At 66.8% G+C, this 20806-nt stretch overlaps 1 protein-coding gene across 6 annotated transcripts in view; it reads left to right on the top strand.

Annotated features, from left to right (window-relative positions):
• The window catches only part of RXRA (retinoid X receptor alpha), a 90210-nt gene that overhangs the window by 61382 nt on the left and 8022 nt on the right, over positions 1-20806 (top strand). For all 6 annotated transcript variants that reach the window (XM_061154220.1, XM_061154223.1, XM_061154224.1 and 3 more), the window contains exons 2-7: positions 926-1191; positions 6402-6552; positions 7082-7261; positions 14828-14997; positions 18487-18616; positions 20061-20193. In XM_061154220.1, coding sequence (XP_061010203.1) covers positions 926-1191; positions 6402-6552; positions 7082-7261; positions 14828-14997; positions 18487-18616; positions 20061-20193 — 1030 coding nt within the window. The remainder of the gene's footprint in view (positions 1-925; positions 1192-6401; positions 6553-7081; positions 7262-14827; positions 14998-18486; positions 18617-20060; positions 20194-20806) is intronic.

Below are 20806 nucleotides of genomic sequence, written 5' to 3'. Positions count from 1 at the left end.
TGCTCAGGCCCTCGGGCGGCAGTTTCACCCCAGAGAGCCTCCCTCCTCTGGAAGCTTCTCGCTGAGCCCTCGGGGTGGGGAGGGGAGGCCCAATTAGTGCTTGATGGGACTTGGAAAACCCTGGGATGAAAGGCTGGTGTGTGGGAGGTCTGGGCCTCTCACCGCAGCTTCTGTAGGCTGCCTGTCTCCAGCCTGGCGCACACCCGGGCCCCTCCACCAGGCCCACTGGGAAGCTCCCCGCCCCCGGGCCACAGGCCACCAGGCCACCAGGCCCCGGGCACACAGGAAGCCGTACCTCTCCAAGGCCCCATGTGTTAGAGGGCCTGGGGGTGTGGTGTCTCGGCCACCGCTGCTTGGGTCCCTGAGCAGGCCTGTGCGTGCAGTGGGTAGTTGGAAGGGCGCAGGGCCTCAGTTCCCCTTCTGTAAAATGGGGTAATGGGACGTGCCGTGTACCTCCCAACTTTGCTCGCTCATCCACACTGAGGACATGGACTGTTTCTGCTGCACCGTGGGTGTGGTGGAAACGTCAGCCTTCAGGGTTTTTATTATCCCCAGACTTTCACCTTGACCCCCTGAGTAGATGGGCAGAGAGGCTGGCAACTCCGGGCCACCGGGCATTCCAGGTGGATGGCCCTGGGGTGCCGCGGGTTCGAGGGGCAGCCATCTGGCCTCCCTGCCCCGGTAGGCTGTCAGCCTGCCCTTCCTACGTCTGCCTCGGGCCCAGCCTAAACCTTGGAGCTGGGCCGGGGTGGCGGGTACCCCGGAGGGAAGCTCCGGGTGTGCCCGGCTGGGCCTCCCTGGCCGGCGGGGCCCTGCGCAGGCAGTCGCTTGCCATTCTAGGCCTGGCGTGGTCACTGTGGCCAGAGGGGTAGCGAGTCGCTGGTGCGGGCTCCTGACCGGCCTCCTGTGGCTTCTTGTCTTGCAGACTTCTCCACGCAGGTGAACTCCTCCTCCCTCAGCTCCCCCGCGGCGCGCAGCTCCATGGCCGCCCCCTCCCTGCACCCCTCCCTGGGGCCCAGCATCGGCTCCTCGCTCGGCTCCCCGGGACAGCTGCACTCACCCATCAGCACCCTCAGCTCGCCCATCAACGGCATGGGCCCGCCCTTCTCGGTCATCAGCTCCCCCATGGGGCCGCACTCCATGTCGGTGCCCACCACACCCACCCTGGGCTTTGGCACCGGCAGCCCCCAGGTAAGTGCAGGGCGGGGCCTGGACCAGGGGGTGGGGCCTGGGCCAGGGGTGGGGCCTGACTGGGGGCGGGGCCTGGACCAGGGGGTGGGGCCTGGGCTAGGGGCGGGGCCTGACTAGGGGGCCGGGCCCAGACCAGGGGTGAGGGGCCCAGACCAGGGGACAGGGCCTGACTTTACCTGCACCTTCTGTGGCCCCTGGGAAACAGGTGCCATCACTTCTACCTTCTGCCTCTGGAGCAGTCTCAGAGAGGTGACCTCCTGGGCTTGGTGGTCTCCATGGTCGAGTTTGCTCAGATGCTTCTCGGAACGGTCTGTCTTTTGGGGTTGTGTCCGGGTCAGGAGGCAGCTGGCCCTTGGCAGAGCCAGCTCTTGTCTGGGAGACCCCTGAGGCCTGGTCCACCGCCCACCCCTGCCAACCCACCTGGTCTGGGTGCTTCTTGTCTGAACCGTGACAGAGCTGCCCAGGGTGCCCAGGACCCCAGCTGCTCATCTTCTTCCTTGGCTCTGATGGTCTCCTGGTGGGATTTTTTGCTGAATGTCTGGGAGATCTGCTTGAATCCCAAGGGTTCTCCCTGTTTCTGGGGCTCAAACTCTTTCCTGACAAAGCTGAGTTCCCCTTTTCTGAGTGTCATTCATGTCTGGGAGCAGCTGTCATCCTTGTGGAGGGAGGTCCCAATAGAGAAAGACCAACCCCACAGAGGGAGGTCCCCCCATAGAGGGAGGCTCCCACTAGAGGAAGCCCCCCTGTGGAGAAAGCACCCCTCCCCCATAGAGGGAGGTCCCTGTAGAGGAGGCCCTCATAGAGGAAGGCCCCTCCCATCAAGGCGGCCTCAGTAGAGGGGGCCCCCCATAGAGGAAGGCCTGTCCATCTAGGAGGCCCCAGCAGAGGAGGGCCCTGTGAGGGGATCTCTGGAAGCCGTCTCCCTGGGGGGGCAGTATAGGCAGCTCAAGAGGGACTCCAGCACAGGACCCCCTACCCAGAGATGCGTGGCTAATGATGTCAGCTTGTCCCGCGGGCTGCCTGCTGCCCGGGAGCTGCCCTGCCTCCAGGACTCCCCGCTCCTGGCACAGGAGGGCGGGGTGCTTTGAGGTCTGGAGCCCATCCCCCTGCCCGTCGGCTGGGCCTGTCTGGAGCTGGTCTCGGTGGAGCACCCTTCTGGCTCTTCTGGGCCCCTCGTCAGTCCCTTTGTTCCTGGGGGGCCCGTGCTCCCTTGTGTCCCCTGGCCTTCCAGAAGCAGACAGAAGGCTGGAGGGTTGGCGCGAGGGGTCTCAGCCGCCTTTCTGGGCCTGGCCGTGTTCTTTGTAGCGTAGCCACCACACCCCGATCCTCACTGGCTGGAGTGCCTGCCACTCAGCGAGAGGCAGACGAGGGCCGGCCCACACCTGTCCCCTGGGAACCGGGCCAGAGGCAGCACCTGCTGGTTCTCGGGCCTCGAAGCTCCTTGCTGCCCCTGGGCCTGGTGCCTGCCCTGCACGCCCCGAGGGCTCCTGTGCGGAGGAGCCTGGGTGTGAGTCTGGAGTGGGGGCTCTGCGGGGCAGGGCCCGAGGGTGGCAGTGATGCCCCCCAAGCCTTGGGGGTTAGCCTGTCTGGGGGAGGGGTGGGGGGTTTGGGGCCTCGTCCGTCCTAGTCTGTGTTGCTGCCGGCACACAGCGAGGCTCCCGACACGCGATGCGTGCTTGTTGAGTGCAGGTGCCTGTGAGCGAGGAGCTGCAGGTCCCCTGAGGCTGATGCCGGGGCTCAGGCAGCGGAGGGGTGCGGGTGTGTGCCCGACGTTCACCGCCACGCGCTGCTCAGCTGTCCGCCTGTCCTTCTGTAGGTCGGTCAGGCCCCAGGTAGTTTAGCTGAGGTCTGAGCCCTGGGCTCAGCCTCCGGCCACCATTCCTGGGAAGGCCTCAGTCGCCACCACCCTGCCCCCCATAAACTCCTTCCTCGGAAGCCGAGTTTAGCTTCTAGGCATCAGCAGTTTGTCTTAGAAACTTGGGGTTCCCCATATTCATGGAAGTGTGGGTGGAGTTCGGGGGGGGCATCCCCCCACCTCCGCCTCAAAACCACAACCGCGAAGTCATGGAGCTGGAACCAGTGAGGCGGTCTGACTTCTGCTGCTGGTAGGGACGGCCCCCTACTCGACCACGCCCTGCGGGGAAGTGGATGCGGGTGGGGCTGGGGGCTCTGGGCAGAACCAGGCTGGGCCGCAGGCACTGTGGCCTGAGCTGCCTCTCCTCTCCCCTGGTGTTTGGGGGCTCCATCAGCCCAGGGGGCGTTTCCCACCTCGGCCCAGAGCTCACCTGCAGTGCCGGGCATGTGTGGGCACCTTCGCGCCCTGACCTCGCCACCTTGGCGAGCCTCCCTGGGCAGGACCCGCGTGGGCCCTGCCTGTCCTTGCTGTGGGCACCGTGGCCGTGAGGCTGGGTCCACCAGGCTAAGTGTGGGGGTTTGTCCCTGGCCTCGATGGGCAGGCAGAGGCCAGTGGGGTCCAGGGGCCTCCCACTCCATGCTGATGGGGGTGATCGGCCTTACCCGAGAGGGCTGGAAAGGAAGGGTGTGGTGGGCGTGGACGAGGGGCGGCGAGAGACAGGAGGAGATCTGGGGCCCTGATGGAGCCAGGCAGTTATCTCAGTCAGTCCCGAAGGCTCCGCGGGAACTGAGATGAATGCCAAGGACGCGAAAGGGGAAATGGGATGGGCCCCCACCCTGGGTACGCCGTGGAGCCGCCACTGATGCTGACTGTGTCTGAGGGCTCCGTCCCTGGTGCTAAGGCCGCCTCAGGTTACGGACGGCGGACACCGGTCCCAGGGGCCTGCCTGTGGGGGCCTGGGGGACAGGACAGGTGGCCCCTACCCACCCTGCATGGGTTGGGCACCCATAGAGGAAGTGCCCGAGTTCCTTTCCGGGGTGCTGCCCAGAGGATCCAGCTGCTCAGAGTCGCAGCCGGGCTCCCACAGCCCGCGGGAGGCCTCGTGCCCAGCCTCCGGCCCGCACCGGCGTCCTCAGGGCCCCTCGGGACCTCCCTTGGCCTCTGCTGCTGACTGGCCACCCCGGCCACACCAGTCTCCTGCCCTTCTCCCAGCAGTCCTTTGGTGTGCCCTCCAAGCACGTGCTTGGCGGCCCCCTCTGCCTGGGTGCTGCCTTCCCTTGTCCGCGGCCCAGCCGGCCTGAGGGCGGCCCCCGGAGGCCCCAGTGCTCGGGCGGAGACTGCTTGCTGTGCCCCAAGCTGGGTTCACGAGCTCTGCTGTCAGCGCGGCCCCCAAATCGCTCCTCCTGATGGCAACCCTTGGGCGGAGGCACTCGTGTTTCTCCTGTCTTTACATGAGAAGCCTCAGGCCCAGGGCGGTTAGATAATTCCCCCAAAGTCACTCAGGGAATGGAGGAGGCAGAACCCCCATGGTCAGCTGTGGCTGCCCCCCCCCCCCCCGATCCTGGCGAGCCCCGCGGGGTGGGGGGTGTTCTCTGTGGCCTCGGGCACCTGGCTGGGTGTTCGGTGGGCTGTCTTGCGGCTCTGGGCTGGCGTGTTCCCGGGGCCCTGGACACCCTTTCTGCAGCATGCAGGGGGCCCCTCAGAGCTGTGGCTCCCAGAGGCCTGAGCTCACACCTGCGTGACCCCTTAAAACCGTGTGCCCCTGGCTGGCCACTGCATCCACTCTGGAGGGGGGCCGGGCAGCTCTCCCCGCTCAGTCAGGGCTTCCCACGGGGCACAGCCCAGCGCGGTGACACTCGGCAAATAGCCGGGGCCCCTGCTGAGTTGACTGTCTTCTGGGAGATGCTCCTGAAGCCTGCAGACTGTGTGGGGGGCGGCGGGGGGCATTCTTGAGGCAGTGGGGTCCTCTGGACACCCCCTGCCTCTCCCCTTGCATCCTGACAGCCCCACGTGGCTGAAGCTGGCCTCCTGGCCTCCCTGCAGCCCCCCGAGTCCTGTGGGCTTCAGCGTCCTCACGGATCAAGGTGGCCGCCTGGGCAGGCGAGCCCAGGCGTCCGGGGCTGGAAGAGTCCCTGCAGGTGCTCGGTCTGTGCTCTCTGCACGTTGAGCACCAGCTCCTCCTGTCCCGGGAGGAGGGGGCCGGGAGTCGGGGCCCACATGGAAGGAAGCGGGTGAGGCTCCCGTGTGCAGGAGGAGCCCAGCCTGGGGCGACCCAGGGGCTGCGTGGCTGCTGCGATCTGTCCAGAGGTGCTGCAGGACCCGACTTCCGCCTCGGTCAGGGCTTTGCAGAAGTGAGGGCGCTGGGGGGCTGCCGGCTGGCGCCCTGGCGCCTGTGGGGCGCGGCTGGCTTGCAGGGTGCAGTGGGAAGCACCCCTGGGCCCTAGGCGCTGACGGGAGAGCTGGGGTGGGCTCAGCGGAACCAAAACTGCTGTGTCACTGCCGCGGCAGCTGTTGCCACGGTGACTGGTGAGTTTCCCACGCTTCCTCCTGGCGCAGCGTCAGGATGGCGGGAGGGGCGGAGGGGGTGTGTGTGTGTGGGGGGGTGGTGAGGATGTGTGTGTGTGAGGATTGTGTGTGTGTATGTGTGAGAATTGTGTGTGTGGCAGAGGATATGTGTGTGTGTGTGTGTGTGTGTGTGATGGCGGGAGGGGCAGAGGATGTGTATGTGGGGGTGAGGATGTGTGTGTGTGTATGTGTATGTGTGAGGATGGGTGTGTGTGTGTGCGTGTGTGTGTGATGGCGGAGGATGTGTGTGTGCGTAGGGGTGCTGTCTCTCCTCGGGTTGCAGGTTCCGTCTGAGACCCCCACCATGCCGTGTGTGTCTGTGTGTGTGGAGGGCTGCTGTCTCCTCCCTCTCCCCTCCCTCCTCTCCGGGGCCAGGCTTCGGTGCCCATCCATGGGTTGGGGTCCCCAAAGCGCCCGGCCACACCAGCGTGTCCCAGAGCTCTGGCTGGCTGCTGGGGGCAGCGCCCGGGGGTGGCAGGCAGTTCTCACTTAGGTGGACGAGGGGCAGGAGTGTGAGCCGGGGCCTCGTGGGTCCTCCTTCGAGCCTGAGGTTCCGTGGGAGCTGGGGCCCTGGGGGCAGGACGGCCTCCTCCAGCCTGGCCAAGCCTATGGGGCGGACATCCTGCTGGGGTCCCTGGGTCTGGGCCTGCCGCGCCACGTGGCCGGGGGTGGGCGAGGCCCCCTCCCAGCCCCCGTTTCTCTCTCCGTGGAGGGGGGCGTGGCAGCGCCTCCCTTGCCCCGCGGACGCCCCGCGGCACCTGCCCGGGCCGACCCCACTTTCCCTCCGCAGCTCAGCTCGCCCATGAACCCCGTCAGCAGCAGCGAAGACATCAAGCCCCCGCTGGGCCTCAATGGTGTCCTCAAAGTGCCGGCCCACCCCTCAGGGAACATGGCGTCCTTCACCAAGCACATCTGTGCCATCTGTGGGGACCGCTCCTCAGGTGAGCCGCCGGGGGCGGGGCGGGGCGGGGCCGGGGCGGGGCCGGGGGTAGGGAGGGCGGGGCGGGGCCGGGGCGGGGCCGAGGGTAGGGAGGGCGGGGCCGGGCCGGGGCGGGGCCGGGGCGGGGCCGAGGGCAGGGAGGGCGGGGCCAGGCCGGGGCGGGGCCGAGGGCAGGGAGGGCGGGGCCGCAGGACCCCCGGGAGGGTGCAGCGGGCAGGAGCCCAGCCCGCCAGCGAGGGGTCTCCGCAGCTCCGAGCCGCCCACCCTGGACCTCCTAGCGCCTCCAAGTCCAGGAGATGGTGAGCGGCGGGCGGGTGGCTCCAGTGGAGACGCTGGTAAGGGGGCCGCCGGGCTGTGCCCGGGGCCGAGGGCCCCTCGCACGCCGCCCACCCCCACCCAGAGCCCAGCAGGCCGGCTGAGCCCTTCCGGGGCGCCAGCCCAGACAGAGAGAGGATGCGGGCCCTGGTGTCCGGGTCCGCGCGCCCCGCGTCCCAGGCCGCGCGTGGCGCTCACGGCCGCCCCGCCCGCAGGCAAGCACTACGGGGTGTACAGCTGCGAGGGCTGCAAGGGCTTCTTCAAGCGGACGGTGCGCAAGGACCTGACGTACACCTGCCGCGACAACAAGGACTGCCTGATCGACAAGCGGCAGCGGAATCGCTGCCAGTACTGCCGCTACCAGAAGTGCCTGGCCATGGGCATGAAGCGCGAAGGTAGGCCTGCCGGGCGCGGCCCTCCCTGCCCGCGGCTCCTTGGCACACCTCTGACGACGGGGCGCTCACTCTCTGCAGAGGCCTCCGCCGCTGCTGCTGGATTAGCAAACATCCCTGGGGGCCCTGGGCTCCCTCACTGACTCTTGCCTGAGCACCGGCGTCGTGCCAGGCTCTGGGGTTACAGGAGAGGTACCCTTGGTCCTGCCTGCCAGTGGCTCCCAGCCCCGCTGGGGAGAGGTATCCATCAGAACCTCTCTGCGGTTCCGGTGGGCCCTGCCGACTGCCTGGGCTCTGGGGGGCTGTGGCGGGAGGTGGGAGGTGGGGGCTCCACCTGGAATGAGCCCCAGAGAGTGTACAGGTGGGTCCTGGGGCCTGCATGCCGCCACTCGGGAGGATGGTCCAGGAGACCGGGGCTGGGGTGGGTGGTAGGGAGCTCTGGAGACCATCAGGACAACCCAAGCGTGCTGGGTGCTGGGTCGTCCTGGGCTCTGCTTCCTCCTGCAGTCGGGGCGGGGGTGCCTCACGACCCAGGTCCTCACAGTAGAGAGACTTGGGCTGCAGGCCTCTCGGCCTTGGGACTGGGGCCGGGTTTCGTTGACAGCAGGTGTGTGTCAGGTGGTGGGGCAGGGAGCACGGAAGGCTGCACCCCAGGGTCACTGAAACTGTCCGGCTGTCCCGCCGGCCAGGGCCTGAGCCTGGGGCAGGCTCCTCACAGCCCCTTGCCATCTGTGGGCCTCGGCTTCCCTGGCCCAGGTTTGGGGCCTCCTGGCTGGGAGGTGCTGTCTGGGGTCAGGGTCTGCATGTCCCTCCTGCACCCGTCTGCTCCACGGTCCCCACAGGCTGGTGTGTGTGCACCTCCTCTCCCCATCCTGTGGGGGAGCCAGGCAGCTGTCTCGTCGCTGGGGACCACCCTCTTGTGGGGGCTGCAGTCTTCATCTCTTTCCTTTATCTCCTGGAGCCCAGTCCTCCTTGCTGACGACCCGAGACCCCAGCTGGGCCAGTGGTCCTGTAGGATCTGTGCCTTGAGGCTGAGAAGCAGTGATGGAACGGGGGTCTCGGCACTGGCGAGGGGCAGTGTGCCTGTGGACCCCGCAGAGGGGTGCCTTCTGGGCTCCAGCGTGAGCTGGAGGCTTGACTGTGGTCTGCCTGCCCAGCCTTCCTCATTGGGCATGTGTTCCATAGAGACATTGGCCCACCCTACTGTGTGCAGGTGGAGAAGCTGGGGCCCAGAGGGTCCGGGGCTCGGCCACGGTCACATGTTGGGCTGGAACCGGGCCTTGGCTTCCAGTGCTGACCTTGTTCCTCAAGGCCAGCAAGAGGGCAGAGGAAGCGTGTGCCTGGTGTGGGGAGGCCTGTGCCCAGCCCCAGCTCCTCTGGCTGCCCCATGTAGTCAGGGTGGGCTTCCTGGAGGTGGTGAGTGCGGTGTTGCTCCTGAAGGATGGACACTTGGGCAGGGGGCAAACATGTGGTGGGCAGTAGATCAGTCTGCACCTAGGTGTGGGTCAGCGAGCTGTGGCCATCTGTACATTGAAAGTGACCATCACACAGCCAGGCAGGGCCCCCTGGGAGTGGTCAGTGCTGCCTTCGGGGAAGCCCGGGGCCTGTGGGAGCCCAGAGGAGGCCCCAGCCCTGCTGTGGGCATTGGGCAGCACTTGGTGGACAGGTGTCCAGCTGACCCCTGAGGAGTGGAGGGGTGTTCAGCAGAGCGCGTATCTGGATGGAGGGGCAGCACGTGCAGAGGTGAGACCCCCAGTGGATGCAGCTAACCGAACACAGGTCCCCAGGGCCATCCAGTCCAGTAAGTGCTGACCCTCTCCTAAGGCCCTCTCAAGCTTTCCACTTGAGAGTCTGGGGGACACCCCAGTGGTCTGTCCCCCCAAGGTCTGGTCAGAGTGGAGACAGCGTCTCCTGTCCCGGGGGAGCTGCAGTCTCGGGTCTGGGGGATCAGCGGGTTTGACCCCCCTGCCCTTGCCCACTAGTGGCTCTTAGGGGCACCTGCTATATCCGGAGCCTCTTTGGGGACCCTGCCTGGTCACACTCACCCACCCATTGTGCCGTGACTGTCTGCGCACACCCCAGGGAGGGAGGGGGCCTCGGGGGTCATGCCTGCAGGGCCGTATGCCCGCGCTCTCATCTGATGCATGAATCTGGAGCTTTGGGCGCCGTCCTGAGGCATTGCGGCCCTCAAGGCCTGATTTATGGGCCATTAGATAAATACCTGATTCCATCAGGACCCACCTCCCCTCACCTCCCGCTGGATTTATAAGTCACAAGCAGGCAGTAAAAACACTCCTACATGGCCCTCCTGTGCTCCCAACACGACGTTAAACTCCTCGCTGGCCCGAGAGCCGCTGGCCGGGGGCGGCGGGAGGCGGCTCCATTGGCTCGCCCGTGCGGCACTGTCTGGCTCCCTGCTGCTGCGGGGGCAAGCCCACCGCCTTACCCTCTGGAGTGGCCGTGGTGCCCGCCCTGCAGAGGGCTCTGCGGGCCAGTGAGCTGCACGCCAGTCTCCTTCCTCTCTGCCCCTGCCCCGGGGTGTGAGCCCTGCTGGGAGGGCTCCCAGGTGGGGGCAGCGCTTTGGCAGCATGACTTGGGGCAGCGCAGTGCCGGCGATGGGGGCCCGGTGTGCCCCCCAGGCCTGTGCAGGAACATGTAGGCTCCGGGCCCCCAGGGCCACTCGAGCCCTCCTAGGTGCGGCCCCGTGGCGGGCAGCCATGCCGGCTGGCCCTGCCCGACACGACCCACGTGAGAGGCTTCTGATCGCTTCTGGTGCAGCGGGGACACAGGCTTGGGGCTGGCATCTGGACTGGCTGACCGCAGGGAGGGCTGGCTAGCTAGAGACATGGCAGGTGATGGCTTCGTGTGGGGTGACGGCGCTCACGCGGCCCCTGGGGCCAGGGGCCCAGGTGGGAAGTGCCCGCAGGCCAGGCCTCCCCGGCTGGGTCCAGGCCTGTCCGCTGGGCACGCGGCTGCACTCGGGGCCTATCGGTGCTCCCGTCTGATGAGGGCTGCAGGCTGGCACGTAGGGCTTCCCGGTCTGAGAGGGAGACCTGGCTCCCGTCTGGGGTGAGAGCAGCAGGCCGGAGGGGTCACCCCACTGTCCCCTCTCTGCCTCGCTTCCTCCCTCAGGAAGGCCGCTCCCCGCTTCCTTCCTGTGTCCGTCTGCTGGCTCTGAGCGACGGCTGTGGAGACGGAGCCTGGTGTGTGTGTGTGTGCGCACACGTGCATGTGCAGGCGGGTGTGGCACCACGTTCTACTGCAGAGAGAGCCCCAGCCGGGTCCCCACCTCCCTGTCCACGGGGGGTGCCTGGCCTTGCCTCTCCCAGCCTTGGTTTCCTTACCTGTGCATGGGAGTGTCGGCAAGCTCCCCCAAAGTCCTATTGAGAGGAACGTGGCGGGGGGGCATGGTGGGTGGAGGGGCAGGAGACTGGTGGCCACAGAATGGGTACGTGTGTATGCGCGTCTATGTGTGTGCCTGTGTGCACGTGTGGGTGTGTGTATGTATGCATGTGTCTGTGTGTGTGCCTGTGTACACTTATGGGTGTGTGTGAGTGTGCATGTGTGTCTCTGTGTGTGCTGATGTCCATGTGTGGATGCGAGCCTGTGTGCATGTATGTGTGCATCTGTGTGTGCACATGTGCACGTGCATCTGTGCGTGTGTGCACGTGTGGACGCGTGTGTGTGCATGTGAGTCTGTGTGTGAGTGCTGGTGTGCATTGTGCATGTGAACCTGTGTGCATGTGTGTGTACATCTGAGTGTGAGCCTGTGTGCACATGTGTGTGTGGACGCATGTGGGTGCATCTGTGTGTGCACGTGTGTTTACATCCATGTGAGCCTGTGTGCACGTGTGCACCTGTGTGCGCGCATGTGGATGCAAGTTTGTGCACATGTGTGTGCGCGTGTGTACATCTGTGTGAGCCTGTGTGCACCTGTGTGCGCGCATGTGGACACATGTGTGCACGTGTGTGTGCACGTGTGTGTGTGAGTGTGCATGTGAGTCTGTGTGAGTGCTGGTGTGCATGTGTGTGTGTGCTCATCTGTGTGTGCCTGTGTGCATCTGTGGGTGCATGCGTGAGTGTGTGTGCATCTGTGTGTGTGCATCTGTGGGTGCGTGTCTGTGTGCATTTGAGTCTGTGTGTGTGCCTGTGTGCACGTGTGGGTGCATGTATGTGTGCATGTGAGTGTGTGTGCTGTGCATGTGAGTGTGTGTGCTGGTGTGCATGTGTGGGTACGAGCCTGTGTGCACATGTGTGTGCATCAGTGTGTGTGTCTGTGTGCATGGGTGCATGTGTGATGTGAGTGTGTGCATCTGTGTGTGTGTGTGCATGTGTGGGGTTGTGTGTGTGTGCAAGCCTGTGTGCACACGTGTGCATCTGTGAGCCTGTGTGTGTGTGCGTGTGCATGTGTGTCCGTGTGAGTGCTGGTGTACATGTGTGGGTGCATGGGTGTGAGCCTGTGTGCATGTGTGACTGTGTGCACGTGACCGTTATCGTGTGCAGGCTGAGGAGTAGGAGGGCCGGGTCCTCTGAGCTGGAGGCACCTAACTCGCCCTGTGGCCTCTGGCAGGGACTCCCCCTCCGCCCTTGAGAAGGGGCAGCTGGGCCAGAGCCCCTGGTGGAATCCCATCCTGCCTGCCCCTTGGGCCCTGCAGGGGACAGGGGAAGTGCCCAAAGCAAAGGAGGCAGCAGGCGTGGGGTTCCCCCACCCGGACGCCCCCTCCCACCTCTCAGCTCCCTGCCCGACTCCCCAGGGGAGAGGGCTCCCACGCCTGAGTCTGCTGACTTCGGGGACCCTGGCTGTGTTGGGGTGTTTAGCACCCCTCCAGGTGCTGGCTCAGCTGCTGGGGAGGATTGGCCCCAGGGGTTTTCCTGGGAATCCTGGCGGGGGTCCCACCAGCTCTGCTCTCCCGCAGCATCCCCGTGCAGCCCCCCGCCCCAGCCCTGGGCTGGGAGGAGAACAAGGCCCTGTCTTGGCCGCCCCTCCTGCCTGAGGCCTCCCGCCAGCTGGACATCAGTCACACACAACCACGTGTAAACGACGGCTCACCTGGCCTAGCAAGAATCCCAGCCCCCGCCTCCCACCGCCGTCTATAAATAAAACCATAATATTTACAGTGAGGGTACTCACAGAGCTTTCCTAGTTAGTTCTGCCTGCCCGCCCCCAAGCCAGGGTCCCCTGGTCAGCACCCCTGGGCCCAGGGCTGTCTCAAGTGCAGGCACCCCCATAACTGGGCCACGGCATGGGAGGCCTGGGGGCGGGAGTTGTGAGCAGACAGAGGGGAGGACAATGCCCGTGGATCCCCGGGAGGTGGGTGCCATTAGTCTCACTTGGGGGGGTGGTGCTGGGGCCCGGAGATGCTTGGGGCTCACCCAGGGCAGAGCAGATCTGACTCCTGAGCCGCCTGCTCTCCTGAGAGCTCAGCCGTGAGGGGTGCTCTGGGCCTCAGTTTCCCCACTTGGTAAAACGCACCTCTCAGCTGCCTCTCAGCTCTGTCCAGAGGACAGACCCTGGGGACCCCACCCTCAGGGTCTCAGGGACACTGCCCGCCAGCGTTCTAAGTTCCTGTCACTCGGCTATGGTCCAGATGGGCCTGTGTGGCTGCCTCACGCTGGGTCCACCCTTCTGGCCTGTGACCCAGTCCCCTGCACAGATGGTGACCTGAGGAGGTGCCTGGCCCAGCCCAGCATCCGCTGTGGTAGGGGGTGGGGGCCAGCCGGCCAGCTTGAGCTTCCCACCCAGCCCCACCAGCTGTCAGACTTTGCAGAAGCGCCAGGCTTGCGAAAGCTCTGGCCCGAGGCCTGCCTTGCTCCGTGGCCCAGCTGGTCCGGTTCGCAGTGTCGGCCGGCCCCTGTTCGGAGTCCAGCTGCGCCAACGGAAAGTCCCTCACTTGAGTCAGCATTTGGGCTCAGAGAATGAAGCCCCTGGCAGGGGGCAGCTGTGAACAGCCATTTGTGGAGGCAGGAAGGAGGGCAGGCTGGCCCTCAGGACGCCCCACGGCCCGGAGAAGGGCATCAATGGGTCCCGGTGTCTCTGAATGGTCGTCGGTGGGGCCGACTTGATGGAGAGGGGTCAACATGGGCTGTTACAGGGCTGTGTGGGGCCTGGGGACCCCAGGGAGCCCCAGAGGGGAGCCCTCATGCCCCCAGGCTCAGAGAACGGAGGCTCCCCCGGCCCCTGGGGGTGAGGGGCTGCGAGCAGGCCCTTTTGCTCAGTACGGCGGCTGTGTGTGCACCGCAGCCCTCCACGAGTGGCCTCGCACCAGCCCCTGCTCTGTGCTGGGGTCCCCAGGGGCCCCGTGGAGCCCTGTCTGAGGTGGGCGCTGAGGGCCCCTGGGGTGTCGAGGGGATGCCTGGACCCGCTCTGGCTCAGCAAGGCAGGACCACGGGAAGGTGGGCTTGGGGGGCTTGGGGGGCTGGGGGCACCGCCCAGTCCTGGTGCTGCTGCTGTAGCTCGGGTGTCTGGGCGTCCGCAGGGCTCCGCCCGATATGCCCAGGGCTCCGCTGGGAGGGTGCTGGGCTGTGTGGCAGCCCCTCCGACCTTGGACTAGGCTTCTTCCCGCTGCGGACTCCCCCCCACTGTTCTGTCCGGGGTCCTTGCTGTCCCCAGCAGAGGGGTGGGGGTGGGGTCAGCCCAGGACGCTGCAGGAGGCCCTCAGGGCTTTGTGGGGCTCTGGCTCAGCGTCCCCTTGGCCTGCGGGGTGACCTCAGGGAAGTCTGAGCCTCTCTTGGGAGAGGACGGCCTGAGCTGCACGGGCTCTGAGATCGAGGGTCTGTGAACACCCAGCGTGGGGTGCCTGGTCCCCTCGGCCTTTCTCTGCGTGGGTGTCCTCGGGGCGTGTTGAAATAAACCCTTCTCTCTCTCCTGGGTTCCCAGAGACTAAGCTGCTCCCGTCTGCCTAGTCTTCCAGCCTCATGCTGGACACCCCCTCCGCCCACCCCGTCCCCCATCCACCCGGCCCTGACGTCCCCGCTCACGCCCAGGTTTGTGTCTCACCCCAGCCCCTCTCCTCCCCGCAGCGGGCGTGGACCTTCAGAGGTCTGCATCCCACCCTCTCCCTCTCCTGGGACCCTTGCGCCCTGTCCAGGAGCCTGGCCTGCTCTGATCTCTCGCTGATGCGAGAGGCCCTTGCAGCAGCATCTCTGCTCTGGCCCTCGGCCTTGGTGCGTGCCCCCTTCCCTGCCTGGATGGCCATCCCTATCTTTCTGTTCCTTCAACTTCATTGCCGCTTCTTCCGGGAAGCCTTCCTGGCTTTGCCTGCGTCCATAGCCCATCAAAGCCCTTCTCACTCCACCTCGGGATCCCCGCTGAACCATCGGCTTCCTGAGAGCAGGGCCCCGTCTGCCCTGGCCCTGGGCGGTCCTGGTGTGAACCGTGGTTGAATGAATCAGTGAGAGGTGGCGTGGTCTGTTCTCAGAGCGCACAGCCCCCCGGGAGCGGGAGGCCGGGCTTGGGGCAGAGACGGGGCTGCGGTCTGGCCAGCGAGCGGGCGCGCTGCTTGGGCCCCAGGGGCGGAGGCTGCCGCGGGAGCTGCGGGCTGACCAGTGGCCACCCCCCCCCCGCCCCAGCCGTGCAGGAGGAGAGGCAACGCGGCAAGGACCGGGGCGAGGGCGAGGTGGAGTCGACCAGCAGCGCCAACGAGGACATGCCCGTGGAGAAGATCCTGGAGGCCGAGCTGGCCGTTGAGCCCAAGACCGAGACCTACGTGGAGGCCAGTGTGGGGCTGAACCCCAGCTCGGTGAGCGCCCTGCCCACGCCTGTCTGCTCTGCTCTGGGGGCGGGGGCCCTGGGAGCGCACCCGGGAGGGGGACCCCGTCATCCCATCACCGCCCTCCGCCTGGAGGGGGACCCTGTCATCTCATCACCCCCGCCTGGGAGGGGGACCCCGTCATCTCATAACCCCCCCCGCCTGAAGGGGGACCCCATCATCACCCCCCATCTGGGAGGGGGACCCCATCATCACACCCTACCTGGAGGGGGACCCCGTCATCACACACCTCCTGGGAGCGCGCCTGGAGGGGGACCCTGTCACCCCCCGCCCCACATCCACAAGGCTCTGCTGCCCATCAGGTGGGCGAGTTTTCGGCTCTTGGGCTCAAAGCCCAGGACTTGACGGCTCCCTTCCAGCTTCCTGTTACCTCTGGCCCATCCTTCAGCCAGGCCTGTGGGCAGCCCTGGGTCTCAGCGTGGTCTGTGTCTCCCGTGTGGGTTCAGGGTGGCCCTGAGGTCCCTCTGGCCTCTCCTCTCCGTTCCGTCCCTGGCTCACGGTGGCCTGGACGCCCTGCCCACCCCCCGCCCCCCGCAGCCCCAGGGCCCCTGGCTTCCTCTGTTCCTCCTCCAGCTTCAGCCTTGGAAAGTGTCCCTTCCTCGGGGAGCCCTTTCCCGCTCGACCCCCTTGTGCCCCCATCATGGGGGCTCGGCGCCCCTGATGCTGTAGGGGTCACGGCGCAGCGAGTGGTGGTCCGTTCTCCATCCTCGCCATCACACTGTTCCCCATGCCCGGCTGCGGTCAGGGACGGGACCCTGCCGTGCCTGTAGGTGCTCGCTCATGGCCCCCGCCCAGTCTCAGAGCGTGGGGGTCCCGTCTTGTCTGCGGTCTCAGGACACCCCGCTTCCTTGTCCTCCTGTGATGGGGCGCCCCAGGCTGCAGCCCCTCTCAGACCCCCCATCTGGCTGCCCCGCCAGGGGAGGCAGGCCCCCTCCTTCTGGGGGTGTTGCCTCTCGTGTGCAGTGACCCCCCCCTCGGTTTGACCCTCGACAGCCCTTCTGGTCTGTGGTCAGACCCCACCCAGCGGCCCCTCTCCAGTCCCAGTGGGGAGCCAGGGCTGCCACGGGGCCCTCACGACTGAGCAGAGACTCTGAAGGAAAAGTCAGGGATCGACAGCGGTCTGCCAGGGTTTACTCTTGTCCAGCGAGGACTCCGTCTCAAGGAAACAAGGCTGCCCCCTGCGCGCTCCGGGAATGTAGAATAGCGGGCGGTTTAGGGGACAGGCCGGTGGGCTGGCCGGCGGGGGCTCTGCCCTCCTGTGGACGCTCCTGGCGGATTGGCCTGTGTCCCTGTCTGGGGCTGGCTCGTTGGGCCCCTTCCCTCACACCAGGGACACCTGTCTGCCCTGGGGGAGCCTCAGGTCCCAGCCTGGGGGCCCCCGGTCCCCTCCTAGGACAGGGCAGGCCCCGTCCTCTCCAGCACGGGGCCAGAGCTCCTGAAACTGCTGTTGAGCGAGGCCTGTTTTGTCTTTTTGTGGGAATCAGGCTCAGAGAGGTTAAGTCCTGCCGGGGGCCACCCAGCAGGATGGAGCCAGGTGGAGTTCGAGCTCCTCCCCCAGGGGAACCCCCTCCCTCCAGGCCTAGTCCCGCACCTCCGGTGCAGGTAACCTTTGCCCCCAGCTCTAGGTATGACCCGGCACCTGCCTCCAAGGCCCTACCTACTCCACCGGGCCTGCTCTGGGCCCCCCGGGGGCTCAGGGGGTGCTCCTGCTAGTGGCCAGAGAAGGCCCGACCTCTGGGGCTTCAGCCCGGGACAGGTCGGTCTTCCCCACGCCTTCTGCCCCCCTCAGTGCAGCAGCCCCGGACCCCGCCATCAAGGTTGGGCTCCCACCTGTGGGCTGGAAGGGCACGGAGCAGGGTCCCAGAGGAGTGGAGTCTGGCCCCGGGCTCTGGCTCGCTAGCTGCTGGGTGTGTCGCTCGGGTGAGCCGGGTCCCCAGTGCAGGCTAGCTCTGCCCGTGGCTGTGGGCCTCTGGTGGACGGGATGGGTGTGCGATGCCCGGAGGGTGTGCTGGGCTTGGGCACGTGGCGTCTCGCCTTGAGTGCCGGGCTTCTGGTTGGTGCTCCTGGGCGGAGGCGGGGATGCTGTGTGGGCCAGCCCCCTGGGGCGAGGGGCTTCAGTGTGAAGGTGACTTTGGGGGGGCGTCTGGGTGCTGGCGCCTTCCACCCCTTTCCCTGACTGGCCGTGCGCCCTGGAAGCCTCTTCTCCTGTGGCCCCAGGTCCTCCTCCTGCACGCCGGTCCCCGTCCACTCTGCCGGCCTTGGTGCCCATCTGTCACAGGCCTCCCACGAGAGCCCTCAGCAGGCCCTTCGTGGCTGGATTGTTTAGACCGCGCGCCGCGGGAGGGCACACGGTTTCTCTCAGGGAAGCTCCTCCAGGCCTCCCCACCCCGTTGGGGAACTCCTGGCCCACTTGGTTCCTGGGATGAGGCGCTTCCGCGTCTGCTGCCTGGTCCCACGCCCCAGGGCCCAGCGGTTTCTCCGTCTGAGCCCCGCAGGCCAGAGCCTGGAGCCACTGAGGCTGCCCGGGGTCCCCCGATTGTGAGGATGACCTGGCGTCCCTTCTGGCTAGGGGCTTCCCAGGTGCCTTGGTGCTAATGAATCCACTTGCAATGCAGAAGACAGGGGTTCGATCCCTAGGTCAGAAAGATGCCCTGGAGGAGGAAATGGCAACCCACTCCAGTATTGCTGCCTGGAAAATCCCATGGACAGAGGAGCCTGGTGGGCTACGGCCCGTGGGGTCTCAAGTCAGACATGACTGAGCACACACGCACGCCCCATCTGACTGGAACCTTCCAGAAGGGCCTCTGGTGCACCCTTGTCTGTGTGCCACCTCCAAGTCTGGGAGGAAGCGGCATAACCAGAGGGGCCGGCTCTGCCCACCTCCTCCCCAAGCCTGGTCTGCAACACGAGGTCACCCGGCATCAGCCCAAGGGCCGCGGTGGGGACCGAGTGGGTCGTAACACGGTGATCTTTCTGTGGCTGCCGGACAAGTGACCGCAAACCGGGTGCCTAAAACAACACAGGTTTTACTGCCTTACTTCTCGAGGCCCGAAGTCTGAGATCTGTGTCCCTGGGCAAGTCAGGGCAGGGCTGGCCCTCCGGGGGGCCGCACGCCGGCCTCTCCAGCTCTGGAGGTGCCTGCGGGCCCGGCTCCTGCCCTTGTTCCACGTCGGGGCGGCAGCTCTTCCCTCCTTGACTTTGGCCTCGGTCCCCTCACGTCCTCCCTGCCCTCCGACCTTCCCCCCACCTCCAGCAGGGCCTCTGTGGCAGCCCCGGGCCCACCCACACCTTCCAGGGTAACCTCCCCTCAGAACCCTTCACTTGGCCGTGTCCGCTGAGTCCTTGTGCTGGGGTTCGGGGCCTGAGGCCGTCGGAGTCACAGGGGCATTGGTCAGCTCCCTCCGCCCGGTTGGGCGTGTAGGGGCCGGGTCCGGTGCTCACCACGGTGCCCCTCCGCAGCCCAACGACCCCGTCACCAACATCTGCCAAGCGGCTGACAAGCAGCTCTTCACGCTGGTGGAGTGGGCCAAGCGGATCCCGCACTTTTCCGAGCTGCCCCTGGACGACCAGGTCATCCTGCTGCGGGCAGGTGAGCGGCGGGCCTTGTGAGGGGAGGGGCGGGGGCCTGGGGGGGGCTGGTGGGCGGGTAGAGGGGCGGAGTCTGGTGGGTGGAGGGGTGGGGCCTTGTGAGGGGGCGGGGCCCTGCTCCTGCTCAGTGGGATGTCCTGGGCGGGGGGGGGGGGGGGGGGGGGGGCGCTGCTGGGGAAGGGCCCGGGGGCTGATGGGAAGAAGGCCTGGGGACACAGGGCCGGGGGGCTGCTGGGGAGAAGGCCTGGGGCACGGGGCCAGGGAAGGGGCCTCAGAGGAGGGCAGGCTTGCTGGGGGCCTGGTTCTGCCCCTTCGAGGTCTCATCCTCAGCCCCCTGGGCCCTGGTGTTTGGCCAGTGGGTGTCCGTCCACGATGGGCCCAGGGGTCGGGAGGACAGTCCCTGGAAGAGCTTTCACTCTGACTGGGGCACAGACCCCAGCCCCAGAGCCCACAGGAAAAGATGCCGACCTGCGGGGTTGGGAGGGGCCCTAGGTCCTGAGCTGAGCGGGCAGTCTCTTTGTCTCCCGGGCTGTCTTCCTCTGTGTAAAGTGGGGCAATACTAGCTTCGTGGGGTCGAGTCATGATGAAAAGCATCACCCTTGTGACACGGTCACAGCCACCAGTCCAGAACCTTTGGGGCACCGGTGACGGTCACCGGCACCACTGCCGAGTGTTCCGTGGGCTCCGGGCTGGGGTCTGAGACGGTGGCTGGTGACGCTCCAGAGACAGCTTGTGCATCCGGTTTGCAGGAGCGCGTGCGCACGGGGTCTTTTCTCTGCCCTCCCCAGCTCTGTGCCCACGCTGCGTGTGCCAGGGCCTCTCGGAGAGAGGGCATCGGTTCCCCTTTGGCTCCGGCACTCCTGGGGCTCCATCATTTACTGTTTTGTGGCACCCCCAAAACGTCAGCTCTGGGAGTCTGCAGTGGGGGCTGCCCAGGAGGGTCCGGGGGCTCCCTTGGGCTCCGTGGCACCGGCGTCTGGCACGTACAGAGAGGGACTTCCCGGGCACCTGAGTGTCGAGGGCCCGGCTTAAGCAGCTGCAGGAGCTGCTCTGTGCGGGACTCCTCGCCTGTGCCGGGGGCACGCGAGAGCGTCGGTGCCCGGGAGCCGCCTCCTGTGGAAGGGTCGTGGGCTCGGGGTTCCACGGAGGCCCTGCCTCGAGAGGGTGCGAACTGCCTCCCTGGGCCCGGTGGGGGCCGGGGCGGGGCCCCGGTGGGGCGGGGTGGGGCCTGCTGGGGGCGGGGCCGAGGGCGGGGCCGCGGAGCCCTGCGGATGGGATGAGTCTCTGCTCCTGCTCAGCCGGGGGCGGGGCCTAGGGGCGAGGGGCGGGGCCTAGGGGCGAGGGGGCGAGGCCTGGGGGCGGGGCGGGGCCTTGTGCGGGCGGTGCAGGGCGGTCCAGGGCCGGGAGACCACGGTGACCCTGTGCCCTGCCCCCGCACCCCGCAGGCTGGAACGAGCTGCTCATCGCCTCCTTCTCGCACCGCTCCATCGCCGTGAAGGACGGCATCCTCCTGGCCACCGGGCTGCACGTGCACCGCAACAGCGCCCACAGCGCGGGCGTGGGCGCCATCTTCGACAGGTGGGGGCCCCGCCGCGGCTGCGCAGCCTCTGTGCCGCGCACGGAGGTTACCCTTTTGGAGACAGCAGAAGAGCCCCAGGACAAAGTCCTGGGTGGCTCAGAGGGTAAAGCGTCTTCCCGCAGCGCGGGAGACCTGGGTCCGATCCCTGGGTCCGGAAGATTCCCTGGAGAAGGACCGGGCAACCCTCTCCAGTATTCTTGCCTGGAGAATCGCATGGACGGAGGAGCCTGGTGGGCTACAGCCCGTGGGGTCGCAAAGAGTCGGACACGACTGAGTGACTTCCCTAAGATCAAAATCCCCGGGGCCGCCCGCGTACCCCAGCTCCTATGGCGGTGTCCTTCTCTCCATATACGCGTGTGGGAAGGAAAGCGGCCCGTCTGTAACGCAGAGTAGACGGTGATGCTGTCCAGGGGGAGCTGGGGAGGACTCCTCCAACGCGTCGCGGCACGTGAGCCTGCGCGCGGCCGTGTCCCAGCGCTGCTCTGGGCTCGTCCCTGGTGGGGACGCCACTCTCTGCTCCCACCCCTCTCAGCACCCACACAGGCGGCCGGTGCTGGGCCGTGGTCAGTGACCCCGTTCTCAGGCTTCAAAATCACGACTCGTCTGTCTCCA

The sequence above is a fragment of the Dama dama genome, chromosome 11, assembly GCF_033118175.1.
Source record: "Dama dama isolate Ldn47 chromosome 11, ASM3311817v1, whole genome shotgun sequence".
NCBI lineage: Eukaryota > Metazoa > Chordata > Mammalia > Artiodactyla > Cervidae > Dama > Dama dama.
The sequence above is the reverse complement of the archived record's forward strand: the minus strand, read 5'-3'. Positions and strand labels throughout refer to the sequence as shown.